This window comes from Protopterus annectens, chromosome 12.part0, assembly GCF_019279795.1.
Source record: "Protopterus annectens isolate FY-2018-M chromosome 12.part0, PAN1.0, whole genome shotgun sequence".
Taxonomy (NCBI): Eukaryota; Metazoa; Chordata; order Ceratodontiformes; family Protopteridae; genus Protopterus; species Protopterus annectens.
In genome coordinates, this window is record NC_056746.1 from 1,253,385,838 (window position 1) to 1,253,407,156 (window position 21,319).

The window sequence follows — 21,319 nt, forward strand, 5'->3', positions numbered from 1 at the left end:
ATAAAACTACAGTTTCAAGTCAGTAATCACTCCCACAGGGGCAGGCAGGCTGATCAATGTTTTTCACTGCCACTGATCAACAGAGAGACTTCCCTTTAGCCCAAGCAAAAAAATGGCCTCACAGAAACTTACAAACAAACAGTTCAAGAACAGCAAGCCTGTAACTGAACTTTTTTAAATCTCAGAAAAGTGGGAAAAAAGCAAGATTTTTTTTTTTTGTTTTTTTCAGAGATAGCAGAGGTTTACAAGTATCAACAAGTTATAACAGTGCAGTAAATGACCCCACACAAGAGTGCTAGGCCAAACACAGATAAAAATGCAAGTTTTGAGAAAAAAAACGATTTTAAAAATAAGTGCAAACAGGAAATTCAGTAAACAGCTCTAGGTTGTGCTCTAAATACAGTTACTAATGCAGAAATCAAGTTTAACAAGCCAGAAAATGCTCAAAATAGGCAGCTATGCAGAAAAACTTAGCAAATAAACAAATAAAACCTCAAGCTAAACCATCCTGTAGGGCAATCTCAACTAACCTCTATATATATTGTTACCCTACTGCCTTTTTCACTTCCTCCCTACCTCTTGCTGCCCTTTACCCCTGACTTTCCCCTCCTTCCCCCTACCTCTTGCTTCACTATCCTAAACGACACTCGCAACTTACCTCATTACCTCATCAGCCCTTTTACTCATGGTCTTAACGCTCTCACATGCTCAAAACCTTCTGTAAGTTTTATCAGAAGATGGAACTATGAATATGTTTTTTTAGTGCACCATACTGAAGGTACTACCATTACAGTATATAATGTGAATTGTGTATGATATTGTTATTTGAATGCAATACCATTAAGGTATATAATGTGCATATGTACTTTTAAAACTCAAATGTCCTAATGGGTTTTTTGTACTACCATGGAGCTTTTCTCCCCGGGCCTCAACTGAAAATGGGTCACTAGCCCAGTGGACTTTCCCAGTCAACAAATGTCAATAAATAAATAATATACATGATGCATGGCTGGCACATGTGTCTGGTTATAATATACATGATGCATGGATGGTGCATGTGTCTGGTTATGAGTCTTGTTATAATTTCAGCAGTCTGATTTTAATTAAATTAAATGCTAATTCTAAATATATAATATATATGCATGTATTTATATATATATATATATATATATATATATATATATATATATATATATAATTATAGATAAACTCTTCACTATACAAGCCCAAGACAATACCACTATAGAAGTTGTCCCACATGCTAAATTACTAGGCATTATTATAGATGAAAACCTAAACTTTGACCTACACATAAACAATAACATCAAAAAAACACACCAAAAGCTTGGTATGCTCTACACGCAACAACACTTTTAGCCTCTCTAATAGACATACCCTTGCCACTACCTTTTTATTTCCCTCTCTCCTTTTTAGTGGCCCAATCCTCACTAATATCCAAAATTCTACAAAATCAAAACTTGATATGTGTCACAACAGAACAGCAAAATTTGCCACCAAGGCCAAATTCTTATCCCACCTCTGTATCTCACTGAAACAATAAGGGTGACTGGAACTCCCCCACCATCTCTCTTTCACCCAACTAACTACAGCACACAAAATAATCGGGTCTATATTAGAACATCGAACATTCAAAATGTCGAGTGTTCTAATATCAAACCCTCTCAATCAAAAATTAAAAACATTGAACATTCAGAACAGCAACATTTTTCCTAGGGAAAAAATTTGCTGTTCCAAAACACATACACACAACACAAGCACACCGACAAACAGCAATCCACACACATACACCTAAACTCTTACACCTAACCCTACACTAAACTATACATACGCCACTAACTATCCACTTACCTTAACCCAAATCCTAACCCTAAGGTCCATCACTATTGCACAGTCACCTCACCCGAGCCCTAACCCTAACTCACCTACCTCGCCCTAAACCTCACGTCCACACAATCACACACATACACACATACCTGACCCACGCCCTAACCCTAACTCACCTAACCCGCCCTAACCCTCACGTCCACACAATTGCATACTTACCTGAACCTGACCCATAACTTTCCACCACAGCACTGAAAATACCGAAGCAACAGAAATGGACAACTGAATTCTTTCTCTAGGAAAACATTTGGTTTTCTGTTTCTTCGATATTTTCAGCTGGTCTATATTAGAACACTCGACATTTTGAATGTTCGGTGTTCTAATATAGACCCAAATAATCTACAGACCCACAGACTGTACTGCTCTCTCAACTCTACTTGCCAAATACCAGCCCAGCAGGCAACTGAGATCTGAAAATCATCTACTTCTAAAAGTAGTAAAGACCACCTTACCTTATGGCCAACTCCTCTACTCCTTCACCATCGCCAAACTATGGAACTCACTTCCACCTTTTATAAGAAACATGGACAGCTTCACCACCTTCAAACAAATACTGAAAAATCATCTCAACTCTTCCTGGCTATGTACCTGCTCTATAACAACCCTTCCTGGCTATGTACCTGCTCTATAACCTAACCTCTTCCTTCTCCTTATATTATAACTAAATTCCTATGCTTTTTACTACTAGTAACTGAGGATACTTTCTCCATATTTATTATTTTTCTATCAGTTGTAGACACTGGTACAATAATACTGATTTAATATATCTCTGTTTATACCTCTCTGATTGAATTTATTTGGCAACCAACTAAATTCCTGCTTTAATGTATATTTTCTGTATATATTACTGTAATCAAATCAACTAGATTCCTGCTTTTATGTATATATTCTGTATGTATTACTGTAATTACTATGTGTAACACTGTTTCGTCTTCTGTACCAATTAATGTTTATATTTTTTCTGTATCGATGTTCTTCTTGGAGCTTTTCTCCGCAGACCTCTGCTGAAAATGGGCTCCTTTAGGCTCAGTGGACTTTCCCGGTAAACAGATGCAATAAAATAAATAAAATAAAATAAATTCTACAATTTACATATTTCTGAAGACTTCATACGATAGCATAGTTGTGCTTAGAACTTACCATATTGCAGATGTTCAAGTATATTCACTGTTATGTCATCACTTTGGGGGAATTCCTATCTGCAGGAGACCGATATGCCAACATGACTTCCAGAGTTTTACTGTACCACTCTTGGTTTAATCTGATTCTCACCTACACAGATGTCATGATACCAGTAGTAAATGCAGGTCAATAACTGATATCAATGTCTTATCTTTTTTGGATGGACAGGAAAGTTACATCTCACGGCACGGGTGGATGTAGGTAACTTATCTTCAGGTACAAGAATTCTCTCACAAGAACACAATCTGCCTCTCCAGCTTCTGTTCTGCATCAGAAGAAGGAAGGAGCCTGGTGTGGAAAGTAGAGGAAAGATGGGGGAAATACAGTGAACAACATACCCACCCCAACTCCAGGGTGCCAAAGCAGGAAAACAGAGGAATTACTGGAAGGGAATAGGAACTGCAACCATGACTATACTCAAATATCTAAAACCATGACAAGTTCCTAACACATATTATGTTCCTCATGATATTCCCTAATGCAGTCTTCACTTCGCTATCAGAAGAGCAGACTTTGGAGAATGGCAGGATCGTGAATGCAGTAATGTTTGGTGTGGGTGTGAACACATGACTAGGTAGCTGCTTCCCAACATGACTGCGGTATCCATACCTCTAACGAAAGCTGTGGTGGCAGCTGTGGTTCTTTTGGAATGTGACTTTACATGGCCTGACACACACTTCCCATTAAAAGAGTAACCAAACCCAATAATGTGGCAAGCTATTTTGCTACATTTTGATTACTGGCAGGTTTCCCATCCATGCCCTTTGCAAAGCAGACAAATAGCTGGTCTGATTTTCTGATTTCCTTTGTTCTATCAAGATAGCATCTTCACTGTCTATGAACAATCCAAACCAAGCACTCTCCTGCTTGCTGTGTGGAAAAAGCACAGAGAAGTGAATATTCTAATTCAAGGAAAGTTCTGCCTACTGTCACTGTATTCCCCTGACTTAAAGCTTACCTGTAATTACGTATTCACTGTTATCATTTTGACTCTGACTACCTTGGAGCTTTTCTTCCCAGGCCTCCGCTGAAAATGGACATGTATCCAGTCAGACTATCCAGGTCAACAAATGTAAAATAAATAAATTCTGTCACCACTTTGGGCACAGAAAGTAGTGATGGTATGCATACTGACTTGTCCTTATGAAAGATCAAAAACTGCTCTTTACATATTAAAGCCGGAAACCCAGAATTTTTTCTAGCAAATGCTACATCCACCAAAAATAGTTTCTTCCAGGAGAAGTATTTCAGGGAAGCTGAAGAAACAGGTTCATAGGGTGCCAGGGATAGTTTCTCTAATATATAGTTAAGGTCCTGTGCTGGAACACGTTCTTTCTTGGGTAGTCTGATATGCAGTATCCCCTCTTCAAGGACTGCTTGGCTAACAATAACAAATACAACTGAGGCTCTAAAAGTAGACAGGTTGAGATAGCAGAAACATGCACCTTCAAATAGGAATAAGAAATTCTAGATTTGTAAAGGTTTAACGGGTAGTTGAGAACCAGAGATGGCATTGCTGAATTAGTGTTCTGGTTTCTTGTAGGGCACCACAGGAAGAGCCCTTTCTACTTTGCTAGGTATGATTTCTTGTATTTGGTTTCTTAGCATTTCTCATTATATGTAGCATGTCTTCTAAAAACAGAATCAGATCCAATAATACATCTCTGCTCAGTATCCTTTTGTAGGGGTCTAAATTTGACCTGCTCACCCTATTTGCTAAAACATTTCTTTTTATAAACTGTAATAACTGTTGCTACAGTTTAAACTCTGCCTGCACAGAACACTTATGGTTTAGTTAAAAAAAATAATCGTCTTATAAACTGTAGCAAACTGCTTGATGGAAATGTAGCAAACAGTTGCTATAGCTTATACCCTCCCTGACTGCATGGAGTGCTACAGTGCTCAGGTTTTAGTTAAAAAAAAAATTTTTCTTTACTTTTAAACTGTAGCAAACTGCAGTTACAATGTAACAAGCACTTATTACATTTTATACCATACACACCGATTGTTCTGTTTTCAGGTTTGACAGCAAATGAATATTGGCTTTTAAAAGTTGGTATTGCATTTGAGATTGGAAATTTCTGCATGGGATTTGTTTGTCATACTCAGTGCAGTTATTCTGTTTCTGAGAAATCACAGTATCATTGTCATGATCAGACATGTACAACAATTCAAGATAATCAAATAATCTAAGAAAAAATTTTCCTAGGTGCTATTTATCTGAAATCTCTGGAAGCTGGCCAATATGCCAGACTGATGATGGTGGGTTTAACATTCAAATGCACTAAGACTGTGGTATGAAAGATCAAAAGATGGTGTCAACAGATGCTCTTCTTATACCACCGATGTCCTGCTGCTCAAATGGGAGGGAGTCAGCCAAAACCAAGAGGGGGAGGGTAAAGTTCTGGAAGTCAGGTCTGTACACTGGGCTTCTGAAGTCTAGAATCCCCAGAAGTGATTAATGTAATAGTAAATATTACCAAGAGCATCTTTGATTCTTTGTATTCATTTGTATGTAAAACACATTGTTATATAATAGTGGTTTTATTATGTTAGGAAATGTAAGGCAAAATTAAACAGCAGTGGGACTCAAAATACTTAGAAATATAATAGATGTTACATTTAATTTAACTGCAAGCTAATCCAAAGCATATGCCATAATGTGTGTGCAGGATATTTGCAGCTATTTGCAGCTATTTCCTTCTGCATATTAATTTTCTAAAATGTGCAGTCAAGGATCACATACTTCTCACTTAAAATACTGTAGTAAAGAGAAAAAAACACAAGAATTGATAATGCTAATGGTATGATTCCATCAGAGACACACAAATGCATAAAGTGGGGCAAGAAAACAGAATGATACGGCTGTGTACTTTTTCTTTTACAAGGAAGAACAGTCACAGAATAGTAAGTAGTCAGACTAAACAATGTCAGTGAGAGCATCCACTGGATTTGTGTATGAGGAAGTCATGATCCTATCTGTTTTAGCCTACTAAAAAGACGGTTTTGCCTAAAAACATATGACGGTTCCATATTATGCATTTATAAGTCCTCACTTAGAGCTTAGGTTCATAGGTAAGTCCTAGGCAGTCTTCCATTACAGGGCTAGCCAATAAACTATATTTAACGTTTCCATCCATTCTCAAGCAGGGTAATACAAAGAAGATGGAGAGGTTGATGTTGCCCGTCAGGTTCTAAAGGTTTACCTTGAAAGTGGAAAGGGTGCTATACTCCTTGACACATAGTGTAATATCTTCTTTTCATGTAAGTATTTTCCAGATGCATTACTTGTACTGTTGCATTGTTTTAATGCTGAAACTTCAATAACGGTACAAACAAAAGGCTCGACTGAATTTAATATACCAAAAATTAATCTCACCTTCTCCAAGATGTTCTTTCTTGCCAAAACTCATATACTATAAAGCATGCCTCATTGGACAGGTCTTGAACTGAAACACTGATGAACAGAAGAAAAACAGAAAGGTTAAATACAATCATCACAGGGATTTTATTTTTGTTGCATATTTACGTAAAAGAACTAAACTATAATTTCTAAAGTATGCCATTAAAAATACATAGTACACTAATTAAGTCTATTGTGACTAAAAACCATGCTAGATGCACCATTTCAGTTCAGCATACAGTGAGTGTGTTGGTAGCTGTTTCAGTTCATAAAAAAGAAGAAGCAAAAAGATATTTCCCTCAGAAGGCCATTGTTCACTTCTATGGATATGTCACCTTGTGTTCACCGAAATGCTTCTAAGGCTTTAAGAAGTTACGTGTTGAGGAAAAATGTTTCACCTGTTTAATATTATATTCTCAGAACAAAGACATCAGGGAGCATAATAAACTACATCAAATATCAGGGGCTATTTTATTCATTCAAGCCTGTACAGCAGTAGGTGGCAGAGACAGAAATTATGCTCAAAGGTATAAGTTTATGAGTTCTTAGTAAGCCTTTAGCCAAAGAGACTATACAACTATAGCACCCCCAATTGGTGGAAGAATAACACTGTCTGCACCATCAGTACATTATCTCTATGTATCCCAGATTAAAATTTGCGATCACCCATCCAGTCCCCAGACTGCTCTTAAAAGCTGCCAGAGAAGAATTCTGCTGGATATGTAAGGGGAGTCTGTTCCAGAACCAGAGGATATTCTGGGTTTGGTAGCTATCATTGCAGCTACTGTTGTTAATGAGCCAATATAGGTTTAGGTCTCTTGAGTTGGTGTGTGTTTGCTTTAACACCAGATCTATTCAAGTGAAGTAGTTCAAAGAGTGTCAGGTAATTCAGAGATCTAAAGGCTAAACAAAGATCATTTCTTAGTAGCCTATATGAGACTGAGAAGAGTGATAGGACCTTTACACTATAAGAGCAGCTAGAGGTACTAAGACCTGAGATCTTTCTGTTGAGCAAACACTGAGGTCTCTTGAACTGGTTTAGGTGCTTAGCAATCTGCATGCCAAATGAAACATTATTTTGAATGTTGAGTCAAATAAAAGTGGTATAAAATGGAACTATAACTTCTCTGGACCTTGAAGGGATTTCATGAAGGATAAGAATGTTCCAACTGTGACAGACATGAGAGATGTGGTAATCAAAGCAGAGTTTGTTATTAATGCAAGCATGTCTGTAATGACCAGTCAGATTAAAGTAGAATGCTTCCTATATGGTATGTGGAGTGAAGGTGGATTTACCAAAGGAAACTATATTGCACTTCTCAACATTGAGGCTAAGTCCATAACTAATATATCAAGCATTTGTTTGGTTCTGCCCTTGCTGCAGACTTTGAGCATTTAATTTAGATTTGATATTGTCTCCAATACGAAATCATCAGCAAAAATGATTAGCAATAGTCCCTTGATATCAACTTTCATATCAAAGAAGTAAATGCCAAAGATGAGGGGCCCATTATGAAAATAATTGGCTTTTTAATTGTCATTGCTGCACTATTATTGACTTTAAGGTTGTATATGAGACAGTTGAATTTAAGGTTGTTTTTTCTCATCAAAGTGAAGTGATTAATGATGGTGATGTTACTGAAATGCAAAAGTACATTTATTCCTACAAAACCAAAAAAACTCCTGAAACTCAGAATCCACAGAAAGCAGGCACACCGGAATAATCCATAAAAGGAACTTTTATTGACTAAAGCGCTTTTCGTACGTACAATATACGAACTTCATGAGAGAAACAGAACGTTTAAATAAATCCATTTAAATACCCTGCTATAATTTGGGATACATTCTTTAAAAAATTCTTTAAAAAATTCCTTAAAAAAATGTTTATATATATTTTAAGATATATATCTACATTAATTATTTATGTATGATATATATTTTTTATATACATGAATACATTCATGTTTTAATCATTTTGAACAATTTTTTGTAATGTCGATTTATGAGTGAATTTAAATGAACTGTTGTGCCTTTAAGATGTTTAATGGGGGTGCAGTATCAGCTGATTATAGCAGGGTATTTAAATGGATTTATTTAAATGTTCTGTTTCTCTGATGAAGTTCGTACATTGCACGTAAGAAAAGCGCTTTAGTCAATAAAAGTGCCTTTTACGCATTATTCCGGTGTGCCTGCTTTCTGTGGATTCTACATTTATTCCTACTTACAATGCCAGTGCGTTGACTTTTGAGCGTATGTGTAAGATGGAGTTTAGAGAGATAGTGGGTTGTAATGCTCAATATAAGGATAATTTAACAAAAGATGAAAGGAATGTGCTTAATGGATTGGCCAGGGACAGTAATAATAGGATTATGAAACCGGATAAAGGTGGAGGCGTTGTTATTATGCCTAAGATTGATTATGTATGCAAAATGTATAAAACCCTTAATGATACCTCCACTTATGAAAGAGACTTGCTAAATGAAATTAATAGGGTGTAGTCAAAGATAGATTTGGAATTGTTTGACGCCTTTTCACAAGGGACTATCGAGGGGGTGGAATTACATTTTTTAACTGTTGAGACACCTATTATACCGGTGATCTTTGGAATACCCAAAATTCACAAAAAACAAACTAATCCATCTTTTAGACTATAGTGGCAGCTAGAGGTTCCAAGAATAAACTCTTGGCAGCTTATACTGATAAGCATTCTAAATCAGTATTAAAAAATCTCCCCCACATACTGAGAGATTTATGGCATTGTTTGGAGATATTAAGAGATGTTAAAAGCTTTGAAAAATATGTTTTTGTTACAGTGGATATAATAAATCTATTTTTCGTCATATCTCATAATATTGGTTTGGACTATTTCCGTAAAAGTTTGAATAGTGTGAACAATTTGAGTAATAGTAAGGTCAACCTTTTGGTTGACCTCATGGATTTAGTCTTGAGTAATAATTTTTTATGTTTTGAGGAGAAGTACCTCTGTGACGCCCGTACCCTGGCCCAACAATCACGGAGCCTCAATCCTCACCACTAACACCAGAGAGGGCGTTTCATATATGAGGAAAGGATAACAAATACACACAGTAAAGTGCAATTTCCCTTAAGAACACACAGAGATCACAGTCAGTCCAGGGCTGGTCGCTCCCTTGGTCCCCAATAAGGCTCCCCACTGGCACAGCTATAGGGTCCAGTTCTCAGCCTAGCTGGGCAAGCTAAAATCTCCAGCACCCTCTCTGTCCAACCAGTGCTTCTCGTCCCTGCCCAAGTAGCTGACACACACACAAAGTTTGAAATAAGAGTTTACACAACCACATAGACACTTCTGGGGAAGGCTGGTACAGGTTCTCCAGTTGTGTCCCTTTTACCCAGACTATACGGTAGTAATTACTGCCACCACCCAGCTAATATTTATCAGCTACTCAAAGGCCCTTAAAAGGGTGTCCAATTATTACTGTGCAATATTATTATCCAATTGATAGTATAACCAAACAGTCAAGGCTTATTAGAGTGACTTGGTACAGTAATCACTATAAATATGCAATGTACTCTAGAGCTTAAATTATCTCTACACAAACTCCACAAAAGCAAAAACTGGGAGCGGAGACAATAAAGGCTGAAAACCAACCTTCCAAATTTTATTAAAGCTCAAAATAGGTACGCACAAGCACAAAATAAAATGAACGCCTTCACAATCTAAGCGTTTTCGTCCTAAATGGACTTCATCAGATGAATCAATCAGTCACAGTTAATCCTTTATACAAGTTTAAAAACTAAAAAAAACAATCATTTTCCTAGTATTATTACAAATCTACAAATCAACCTTCAAGCTAATTAAATATTAAGTATGCTCTCAATTTTAAATTCATTAAAATGTCATAAAAAATATATATATGTTCTTAAATGATTAAATAAATACAGATTATATATACAATTAAATAAATACTTTATAATAAATAATCTGTTTAACTTTTAGCCTTTTAAATAGTGCTTAAAATGTAAAACATTTAAAATTGTATGTATGTATGTAGAAGGATCTAACTTGGTTGTTTCTACATACATACAATTCCAAATAGACAACACAGGAGGGATACCATCTATATTGGGAGATTTGACTTGCCAGAATATTAAAAATATTCAGTGTGAAGGAAAATTATGTTATGCATCTTAGAATATACAGAATGATTCTTCTCACTTTTGGCTATTCCCCTTAGGGGTCACCACAGCGGATCATCTGCTTCTATTTCTTCCTGTCCTCTGCATATTGCTCTGTCACACCAACCACCTGCATGTCCTCTCTCACCACATCCATAAAACTTATCTTAGGCCTTCCTCTTTTCCTCTTACCTGGCAGCTCCATCCTTAGCATCCTTTTCCCAATATACCCAGCATCCCTCCTCAGCACATGTCCAAACCAACGCAATCTTGCCTCTCTGACTTTTGTCTCCAAACCGTCCAACCTGAGCTGACCATCTAATATACTGATTCCTAATCCTGTCCATCCTTTTCACACCCAGTGCAAATCTTAACATCTTAAACTCTGCCACTTCCAGCTCTGACTCCTGCCTTTTTGTCAATGCCACCGTCTCCAACCCATACAACATAGCTGGTCTCACTACGCTTTTGTAGACCTTGCCTTTCACTCTTACTGGTACCCGTCTGTCACAAATCACTCCTGACACTCTTCTCCAACCATTCCACCCTGTCTGTACTCTATTCTTCACCTCTCTTCCACACTCACCACTACTCTGAACTGTGGATCCCAAGTATTTAAACTCATCCACCTTTGCCAACTCTACTCCTTGCATCCTCACCATTCCTCTATCTTCCCTCTCATTCACACACATATATTCTGTCTTAGTCCTGCTGAACTTCATTCCTCTCCTCTCTAGAGCATATCTCTACCTCTCCAGGGTCTCCTCAACCTGGTCCCTACTCTCACTACAGATCACAATGTCATCTGCAAACATCATAGTCCATAGGGCCTCCTGTCTGATCTTGTCTGTCGACCTGTCCATCACCATTGCAAATAATAAAGGGCTCAGAGCTGATCCTTGATGTAATCCCACCTCCACCTTAAATACATCTGTCACTCCCACTGCAGACTTCACCACTGTCACACTACCCTTGTACATATCCTGTACCACTCTTACATACTTCTCTGCCACTCCTGACTTCCTCATACAATACCACAACTCTTCTCTAGGCACCCTATCATATGCTTCTCCAAGTCCACAAAGACACAATGCAACTCCTTCTGACCTTCTCTATATTTCTCCATCAACACTCTCAGAGCAAACATTGCATCTGTAGTGCTCTTTCCTGGCATAAAACCATACTGCTGATCAGTAATCATCACCTCCCTTCTTAACCTTGCTTCCACTACTCTTTTCCATAACGTCAAGCTGTGACTGATCAGTTTTATCGCTCTGTGGTTACTACAGCTCTGCACATCACCCTTATTCTTAAAAATAGGTACCAAAACACTTTTTCTCCACTCCTCAGGCATCCCCTGACTTTCCAAGATTTCATTAAACAATCTGGTTCAAAACTCCACTGCCATTTCTCCTAAGCACCTCCATGCTTCCACTGGTATGTCATCTGGACCAACAGCCTTTCCATTCTTCATCCTCTTCATAGCTGTCCTTACTTCCTCCTTGCTAATCTGTTTCACTTCCTATACAGAATATACAGAATGATGATGAGCTTTAAAAACACAAAGATTTTCTCACTGGCTCAAGCTGTTTGTGAAGAGTTCAGCATACTCAGATAGATCTTGCAGTTTTGCCAGTACTACCTGCACCAAGGTAAGTTTAGTTACTTTGAGAAGCAGAACTGCGGAGAGTTTGAGCCCCATGTATACATGGGTATGAGTAACAACCAGACTGATATTCTGGAATAGGTAAACAACATGGCTATTATGAAATCAGAAAATGTTTGTATCAGTACCAATTTACAATAGCTGAGTAAAGCTTTACAAAATAAAAAAATGCCTATTCAACTAAATATAGCGCAGAAGCATGTTCATTTTATTTATCAATTTAACCCTCACTAATCAAAAGACTTTCTCAGAGTAAAGTCTTTTAACTCAAAAATCCATTAAATATCCCAACCAATATCACATGACATGAGAATCAACCATGGAAATCCAATCATTAAAGTCCTTTTTCAACATTAAAACAAATTTAACATTGATTTGCCCATTCAAACCTAACAGCTGTCCTGCGTTTAATTTGTGCTGCCATTTACACTCTGTCTTGTTCTAATAATACATTATAATCACCTATTCTGTCATCTGTAAGAAAAACATCAATTATAAAAAAAATATTTTAAATCGATTCTTATACACCTGCAAGTGTTTGCATGAAGGATTTCTTACATCGCCAATCTTTTTTACTCAAGTAATTTTTATTTTCAAATGAATTAAATTATTGTAGATACAACATAATCTAAATTCTAATACATAAATATTACATTGCCAATCTTGATGTTATGTATATGTGTCTGTATACACTGTGAGAGTTACCTTGTCCTTTTTCCTAAATAGAAACTTTCACAGCTCTGACAAGTAGCAAAATAAGCAACAAAGGTGCAGCAAAGTTGGTGTCGACACATTTTCTAACCATGATAACACGACAAAGTAAGGAGACTTTAATTTGTTCATTCATTCATTCATTCATTCATTCATTCATTCAGATGTGGCAAAGGATATTAAACCTGGGAGTCTACATTATTGTGAACCAACGTTTAAACTTTCTTCCCTGCATTTACTTAGCATAGTGAAACTGCAATGCATCACTACATTTTTGGCTGATAAAAAAGTGCCAGAAATGGCATTCAAATACCAAAAATGAATTTTGGAGAGTCAAAGTCGTCTCATTTCCATACTGGAGGTAGAGCACATTATACCTCAACTTATTATAATCACCTCTGGGATTGTTACATTCAGGAGAAAAGAGAATGCCCTAGTGGAGAGGACACCACTGATGAAAGCTATTTTCAATCAAGTGTATGGAAAGTAGCATTCACAGTCTTGGCAATTACTCGTTTGTGTTATGCCCACTTTTCACCCACAAATGTATCCAATTGATTCAGAAGTGTATGGGGGCTATTCCATTCTTAATATCTAATGAATGTGCACTCCAAATATCTAATATTCTCCCATTACATCACTGTTCTTTGATGCTTGCTTTACAGCTCAGACTACCTTAGCTTAATTTACACTTGGTAAAGTATAATAACTCCATACAAAAAGTACTTGTGTTATTTTGCTTACTTAAAAATGAAGCAAGATTAGGAGGCTCACACTTTCATGATATGCAGGAGGCCAAAGGTCAATGTACCTCCAAAACCATGCCTTTCAGTGGTCACTTTTCCTAACATGCAGTAACCACAGAGTCATGTAAGAGATTGTGTTGCTGAAATATTATGATTCAAGCTCAGAGCTATGTTAAGGAAATTTATTGGCATATACTGCCCCTTTCTATTATTTGGTTCTGGGTATTGTTTCCATTTTTGTATAGTGAATTTTGCAAGGAGTTTTGATAAATCTTAAAATGCAAAACAGGTATTTAATGCCTATCCATTTTATATGGTAGCATTCAATCATATCAAAACATTCTGTAAAACAAGGAAATAAATTTGGTTACTTAAGACTGTTTTCATATGTGTTCATATTTAGCCCTTTATAATATTTTTGAAAAAACATTTCTGCAGGTATTCAGTTCTTTTCTGATGTTTCACATTGTAAGGAGACTATAGGAAAAAAAAACATGCACCAGAATTATGAAAAAGACATTAAAACCCTTCCCTGCTTCTCTTGATCTTAAAAATATATTGTTTCAGTAAAGGGACTGTTAATATGCAAACTACCCTACAAACCTTAATTATGAGTTCTTTGAAGATAATTTTTTGATCTTCTAACCATAATCACTTGTTAAGGTTGTAGCCTGATATGACCAAATCCAGGTGTAAATATCCTTCTTTTCAAAAAAATGTCATATTCTGAAACATATCAGAACATGCTCATATCAGAAAACAATTGGCATATTAATGCGCCTATCTTCCTACTAACTGCAATGAAATACATGCCTGTTTTAATGCATTTTATGAAGCATATAACTGTTTATTCTGTTGGCATTGTGTTGGTTATGATTATTTGTCCCCCTCCACACTGAATTCCATGAAACGACACCAATAAATACACACATACACACGCACACACACATATTTTATATATATATATATATATATTTATATATTTATATATATATATATATATATATATATATATATATATATATATATATATATGTATGTGTATATATATTTATATGTATAGGTTTACTATGACAACGTTGAAGTAGATTCGGTCTAATCAACTTCAAACAAAGTCCAGAGGCTGAACGGCGACAATGTCAAAGCACAAATCTCACCCCTATCTCGACCCATGTTAAAGCTCATTCTGAGGTCGAGATGTATTTCGACAATGTCGGAATTCAACATTGTCACTTTTGAGGATGTGGGTCAATGATGCCATCATTCGACCAAGTCCACTTCGACATTACCATAGTGAACCTATGTATATAAATAGCCACTATAATCAAGGGTGTTAGTGCATCACTGATCATCCACCACTGAGGAAACCAGTCATCACACTAAGAAAGTGAATGTCTCTTACTTCAAAACATGGTTGCAGATAATGTTGATACTAGGAAACTATGAACCTCCAATTTAATTTATTGTTGTTATGGTAAAGTGGTCAGTACAAAAAGGGATATTCTGAAACTTGAATTAGCTGGGTCACCTAGGGCCATATTTGACACGGTTGAGTGGCTAAAGCGTGGCATTGAATTAAGAGAGATGGCGATAGTTAATACAACACCCTGACCTCATGTAGAAATTGTGAAAAAAGGGTGTTAATGATGATGATGAATATCTGAGTCAGTATCTGTTGTAATGAAATGCTTGACTGCAAAGCACTGAACTTGCCTGCATTAACATACATATACAAATGCAAAAATAGTGAAGCCATCTTACACATAAAGGGGTATGTCATGTTTAGTGATTAGTGTTTGCAGTTGTTGAGCATTCTGTTCTCAGACCTGCTATTAGAACTTTGTGATCCTTATGCTTACAGCTCCCTTAAAAATAATGAGGCACATGAGGTAGCAAATAAAAATAGTACCCTGCCACATACCCTTCAAGTAGTACAGAATTACAAGGAACGTTCCTTATCTTAAAAAGTCCATGTTCCCTATTGTTCCACACTGAAAGGGTCAATCACATATTCACTGTTAAGAATTATTTTGGCTGATGCTCATGGTAAATAATACTGAATTATATTAATTAATCAAAAACACTTTTTATAGATATAAGTAACATATTTTAACCATCCTGTGAGCTTCCACGTTGAAGTTGTAATTCACCTGTTAATGTGGGTGTTTCTCATTCCGCCCATTTTTTTTCACATACTGTAAAGTAGTGTTCCACATTCTGAAGCTGGAAGACAGAGAGCTATGCACTGCGAACAAACAGATTCATGGGCAAGTGAATTTTTAATAGGGTTCCCTGTTAGAGATATACAAGGAATAAGAAAGTCCTTGATATCTGAGAGTTCTGCTATTATAACGTTCCCTAAATGTAGCACATTATAACAGAAAAGTATGCAACGTGAACTGACGCCTATATTGTAGGCTTTATGCAGATTAATGATGCAGATCTTCTCAAGCTGCTTCATTTCGTTGTGTATGCTGCTACGTTTCCAGTCAGCGTGATATAAGGGATACACAGATCCGCTTCTTCTTGGACTTTCCCTATCATTTGTGAAATAACAATTTCGGCTGGATGTAAATGACTCAGACATGCACAGAAAGAAGTGTGATATGGGTAGTCCCCTTGCATATAGATTTTTTCCATTCTTCCAAAACAGTTTCTTCATAGCTTCATAGCTAAGTATGAGGCTAGATGCCCTTCCAGGCATTTTAAGTCTCTCTAATTTCCCTTTTTTTACTCAAATTAACCTATCCATTTCATTAGAGATTGGCCTTACCCATCCCATGGTCAATAAATATATATTACCCCTAATGAGAATGACTGAGATCATACCATAGATAACTTGAGGGGAACCATGCTTGCTGCCTCTGTCCATTGGATGTATGGGTATAAATATTTATCGTTCACATTTTGGGGTAATACATACATGAAAAAACATGATCAGTGTATAACCAGCTAACCAGATACTGAGATTAATAGAGGTATGCATTTAGTTCTGTTTTGTAACCCAGAGGGATGGGCCATGGCAGACGCTGTTCATTGTGTACTCCAAGAAGGCAGTGTATGCCGAGACGTCAGAGAGGAATACATTTTATTCACTGTGTTCCTGGTCTTTGTTCTTCATTGTATTTGCTGTTCTTGCTTTGCTGTTGTTTTTGCTACTGTTCATTGTGATATCTGATGTATGTGAAACATAGGCAATGGTCCCAGTAAGCTATGACCCTGTGGAGTCCACAGCAATCTGTTTGCCAAGAGGGTTACAACTGTCTGAGTGTAAAAGTATATTTATTTATTAATTTTACATTTGTTTACTGGAAACGTTCAACTGGGCAAAAATTGCCCATTTTCAGCTGACACCAGGGGTGAAAAGCTCCACATTGTACATCACGATACAAGAAATATGCAAAACAGTCAAAACAAAAATATTCAGCGTAATCATTACAAAATACAAATACATAATGCACAGAAAGTAGGATACAGGTGGTTAACATGAGATAGCAATACACATTGGAGTGTCATGCCTGGGTCTTAACAGTTGCATATCCGGGAATTGGTTAGGTAGGACTTTAGTTGATTTTTAAAGTTATATTTGTTATTTTGCATTCTAGTTTTGGGGGGAAGGGTGTATTTTGGCAACTGCCCTTGAGTAAACTGAGTCACCTGACACGTTTGCTTTTAGATATTTCTACAAGCGCTTTGTTTGTGGATCTTAGTTGGCAGTTGTTGTTAGTGGTTGAGTAGGCCTGTTAGAATTGGTGTTTTATTTGGGTGGTATACTATTTGTTGTGCCACAGTATGTTGGTTAAAGTTTAACAAGTTGGGTAACTCTAGCCAGCATAATTGCTCAAGGGCTTGACAGTGATGGGACTGACAGGAAGAGTTGGTAACAAATTTTGCTATTTTGTTATAGCAAGTGGCTAATTTGTTTAAGTCACTTTTGTTTAGGTTGGTTAGAATAGGAGATGAATACAGGAAAAGTGGAGACTAGGTGGGTTCTAACTATGATGGCTTTACTGTCAGTCGTCAGGTACTTTTTGCTTTGATAAAAGGTGCCTAGTTTTTTATGAACTTTAGTTAGGGTCTGGGCTATATGGTTATCGAATTTAAGACTTTGGTCAATGATTTTCCCTAATAGTTTGGTTTGTGGCACTGTGGTAATGAGGGTGTTGTCCATTGAGGATATTTTAAAAGGGGGAATGAGGTCAGTAGCTTTGGAGGGACAGAAAAGCATGAGTTGGGTTTTTTGGGATTTAGAATAACTTGAGAGTTTGTTTTTTGGGGATTTAGAATAACTTGAGAGTTTGACAGCCATTTTCCTATGGCAGGGAAGGATTCCTGTTTTTTTCCTTGAAGAATTTGGAGAGTGGGAGCTAAGCAGATTAATGTGGCGTCATTGGCATATTGGAACAAATCTACATGATGGGTGGTGGTGGTGTGTGGGTTGTTTGAGAAAATGTTGAAAAGCAGCGGTCCAAGTATAGATCCCTGTGGTACACCTAGTATATAGGGAGTCCATCCATTTAATGGCATATTGGTGGTTGCAGAGAGAATCTTTAAACTAAAGCAGGATGGGATTACCTGGGATGAGTTCAGACAGGACAGTTAGGAGTTTGTTGTGAGAAACCATACCAAATGCTTTAGAATGCTTTAAACAGGTCTAGAAAGACAATGGAGACTAGGTTACCTAGGTTCCATTGTTAATTGACAATGTTGGTAAAACTAATGAGGGAGGTGGTAGTGCTATAGTATGGGCAGAACCTGTGTTGTGTTTTGGCAAGAAGGTTGTTGGATAGGAGCTAATTTAGAATCTGAGAGTGAATGCATTTTTCAAATATTTTTGACAATGGGGGTAGTATGGCTATTGGTCAGTAATTGGATAATTCAGTTGTGGGGCCACCTTTCTGTAAACAAATTATGTAAGAGATTTTCCAGAGGGAAGGTACCGATTGCTCAGCTATGGATCTGTTAATTAATATGGAAACGGGGTACGCAATGGCTTTGGCTACAATCCGGAGGTATTCTACAGGGAGTTTGTCTGCTGTGAGGGTAGTAGGTTTTAGTTTGAATAGGTGTTTATAGATGAAACTGGCTGGGACTGGTTTGAGTGAAAAGAGGTTTTGGTTGTTTGTGGATTATGTAGATTTGGAAGGCTAGATGAGGAAGAAGGGGTAATCAGTTTAAGAATAGAATTGGTGAAGTAGTCATTGAATTGGGCTACTATGTTGTTAGTGGTACCATTTATGTTTGGCAGTGGGGTATTAGTTTTACCTGGTAGTAGAATTTTGTTAATAGACACCCAGAATTTCTGTGGGTTTGAGTTGTGTTTAGTTTGGATGCCAGAGTAGTGGTTATCTTTCCTTATTTGCTTTTTAGCTTTATTTCTTATTTCAAGAAATAATTGTCTGCTTGAGTTAGTTTTATTGTTGCGCCAGGTGTCCCAGACCTTATCTCTTTCTTTTAGAAGTAGACGAGTGGTTTTGGAGAGCCAGGGGGCATAGTTGGATTTAATTCTAATTGTTCTGGGAGGGTCTAAGTGATTAAGTATGTCTAGAAAGGTGGAGTTAAAGTGGCCTACTGCCATGTCCAGTGGAAGGCTGGTGAGTGGAGACCAGTTGCAGTAGTTTAAGGCTGTTATGAAGTCATCTGATTTGAAGTTTTTAGAGTGGCATATTTGTTGAGGGAGGGGGTTTTTGTAGGTTTAATTTGTTGTCTTAGTACAAAGGTGGGGAGGTGATCACTTAGAGTGTTGGGAAGTGTACCAAAGTGTTGTGCTGAGGATGGATGTTTAGTAAGTAGCCAGTCTAGTATGGACTCTATTTGTAGCTTTGTCTATATGGGTAAGAGTTTCTATTAGCTTCCTCAAACCATAGAGATTTATATGCTTGGGGAGTAGGGGTGAGTTAAGGGAGGACCAGTCTATATTGAAGGCCCATAGGATAAGTGTTTCCTGACGGAGGGATAGTGATGCCTAGTGGATTAAGGATTCCAGTGTGTTAGTAATGTCCACAGGAGTGCGTGTGTGTATATATATATATGCCTGCAGCAAGAGGGAGTTGTGGGGGAATGACTGTTGTGGAGATCATACTACTGTGCGGTTAAGGGAAGTTTTTCCTTTTCCCCACTGTAGTGTGATTTCGGAGTGAGAATATTAAAGTGGGGGTGTGTGGGGGGTGCAGCATAGCCCCCCCTGCATAAGCACCTTTTTGTTTTTTTTTTTCTATTTTTTCTTTTGACGGACTTTAACGAAAGTGCTTTTTTGGTAAAAGTGCTTTTGTTAAAGTGTGTTCAGTGATGTTGGATTCAGACTGTTGAACTTTCGTTCAACAGTCCTAGATTCATACATATATATATATATATATATATATAGTTACCTATCAAAACATCTACTCTTCATAACATCTAAACTCAAAACATCAAGACCATAATATCTAAACTCCAAAACATCTAAAACTCATAACATTGAATCTCAAAACATTGAAAACTACAAAGCAAATATAAATAACATCCCACACACTGTTTGCTATGTTTATGCAGGGGTAAATTAACTTTTCCCTCCACTGTAGTGTGACCTTGGAGTTGGTATATTTAATTTACGGGGGGTGTGTGGAGGTGTGCAGTAGGGCTTGCCCCCCTGCATAAACATAGTAAAAACTCTGTGGGATGTTATTTATAGATGTTATGAAGAGTAGATGTTTTGATAGGTAACCATATATACATATATATATATATATATATATATATATATATATATGTGTGTGTGTGTGTGTGTGTATGTATGTGTGTGTGTATGTATATATATATATATATATATATATATATATATATATATATATATATATACCTAGTAGATTCAGATGTTTTTGTTGGTTAATTTGTGAAAAAAGTCTCTGCATTGTTAAATATAGGGATGTCCATGTTAATAAGGCCAACGGTCAGGTTGTTTTTGAAAACAAGGGCAACACCACCATCTCTCTTAGATAATCCATCTATCCTAATTATACTGTACCCTGGTGGAAATATTTAATTATCTTTATGTGGCTAGAGCTATGTTTCTGTATGGAGTACTACCTCATGGGGCTATAGTGAAAGAGTTTCATGGAGTTCATTTATTTTGTTCCACATACTTCTAATATTAGTGTTAAGAACTAGTAGGTCTGCAGGTTTTCTTATGGAGTTCAGGTGGTGTGTGCTTGGGATTGAGGAGGATGGGGGAGTTAGTGAGGGGACCTGGATTTGGATGGATATCCCCACTAAGTTCATTTGAGAGAGTCAGAAGGTATTTAGAAATAAATAAGTTGTTTTGTAAACTGAGGTGTACTTTTGAGTGGTAATGGTAGATTTTAAATGGGCATAGATCTACAATGGAATGACTGTACATGGCAGGTGAGATGTGAGAGAATTCTGAGTGAGGTGCAAGGTAGTTGGGCTTGGTGGGAGACAGAGTTTAGATTTCAGCCTTTGGGAATGTTGGTAGGAGGTAAGGATTGTTGCTATGGGAAGGGATATTATGAGTATGGTTAACAGGAGATACATATTGTTTACAGAAATAGGAGT

The 21,319-nt window shown here is 37.0% G+C and overlaps 1 protein-coding gene across 1 annotated transcript in view; it reads right to left on the reverse strand.

Moving 5' to 3' along the window:
- Positions 1-21,319, reverse strand: part of NECAB3 (N-terminal EF-hand calcium binding protein 3) — a 1,629,394-nt gene that overhangs the window by 149,873 nt on the left and 1,458,202 nt on the right. Inside the window, exon 12 of the mRNA XM_044090271.1 lies at positions 6,467-6,544. Within this exon, the coding sequence (XP_043946206.1) occupies positions 6,467-6,544 (78 nt within the window). The remainder of the gene's footprint in view (positions 1-6,466; positions 6,545-21,319) is intronic.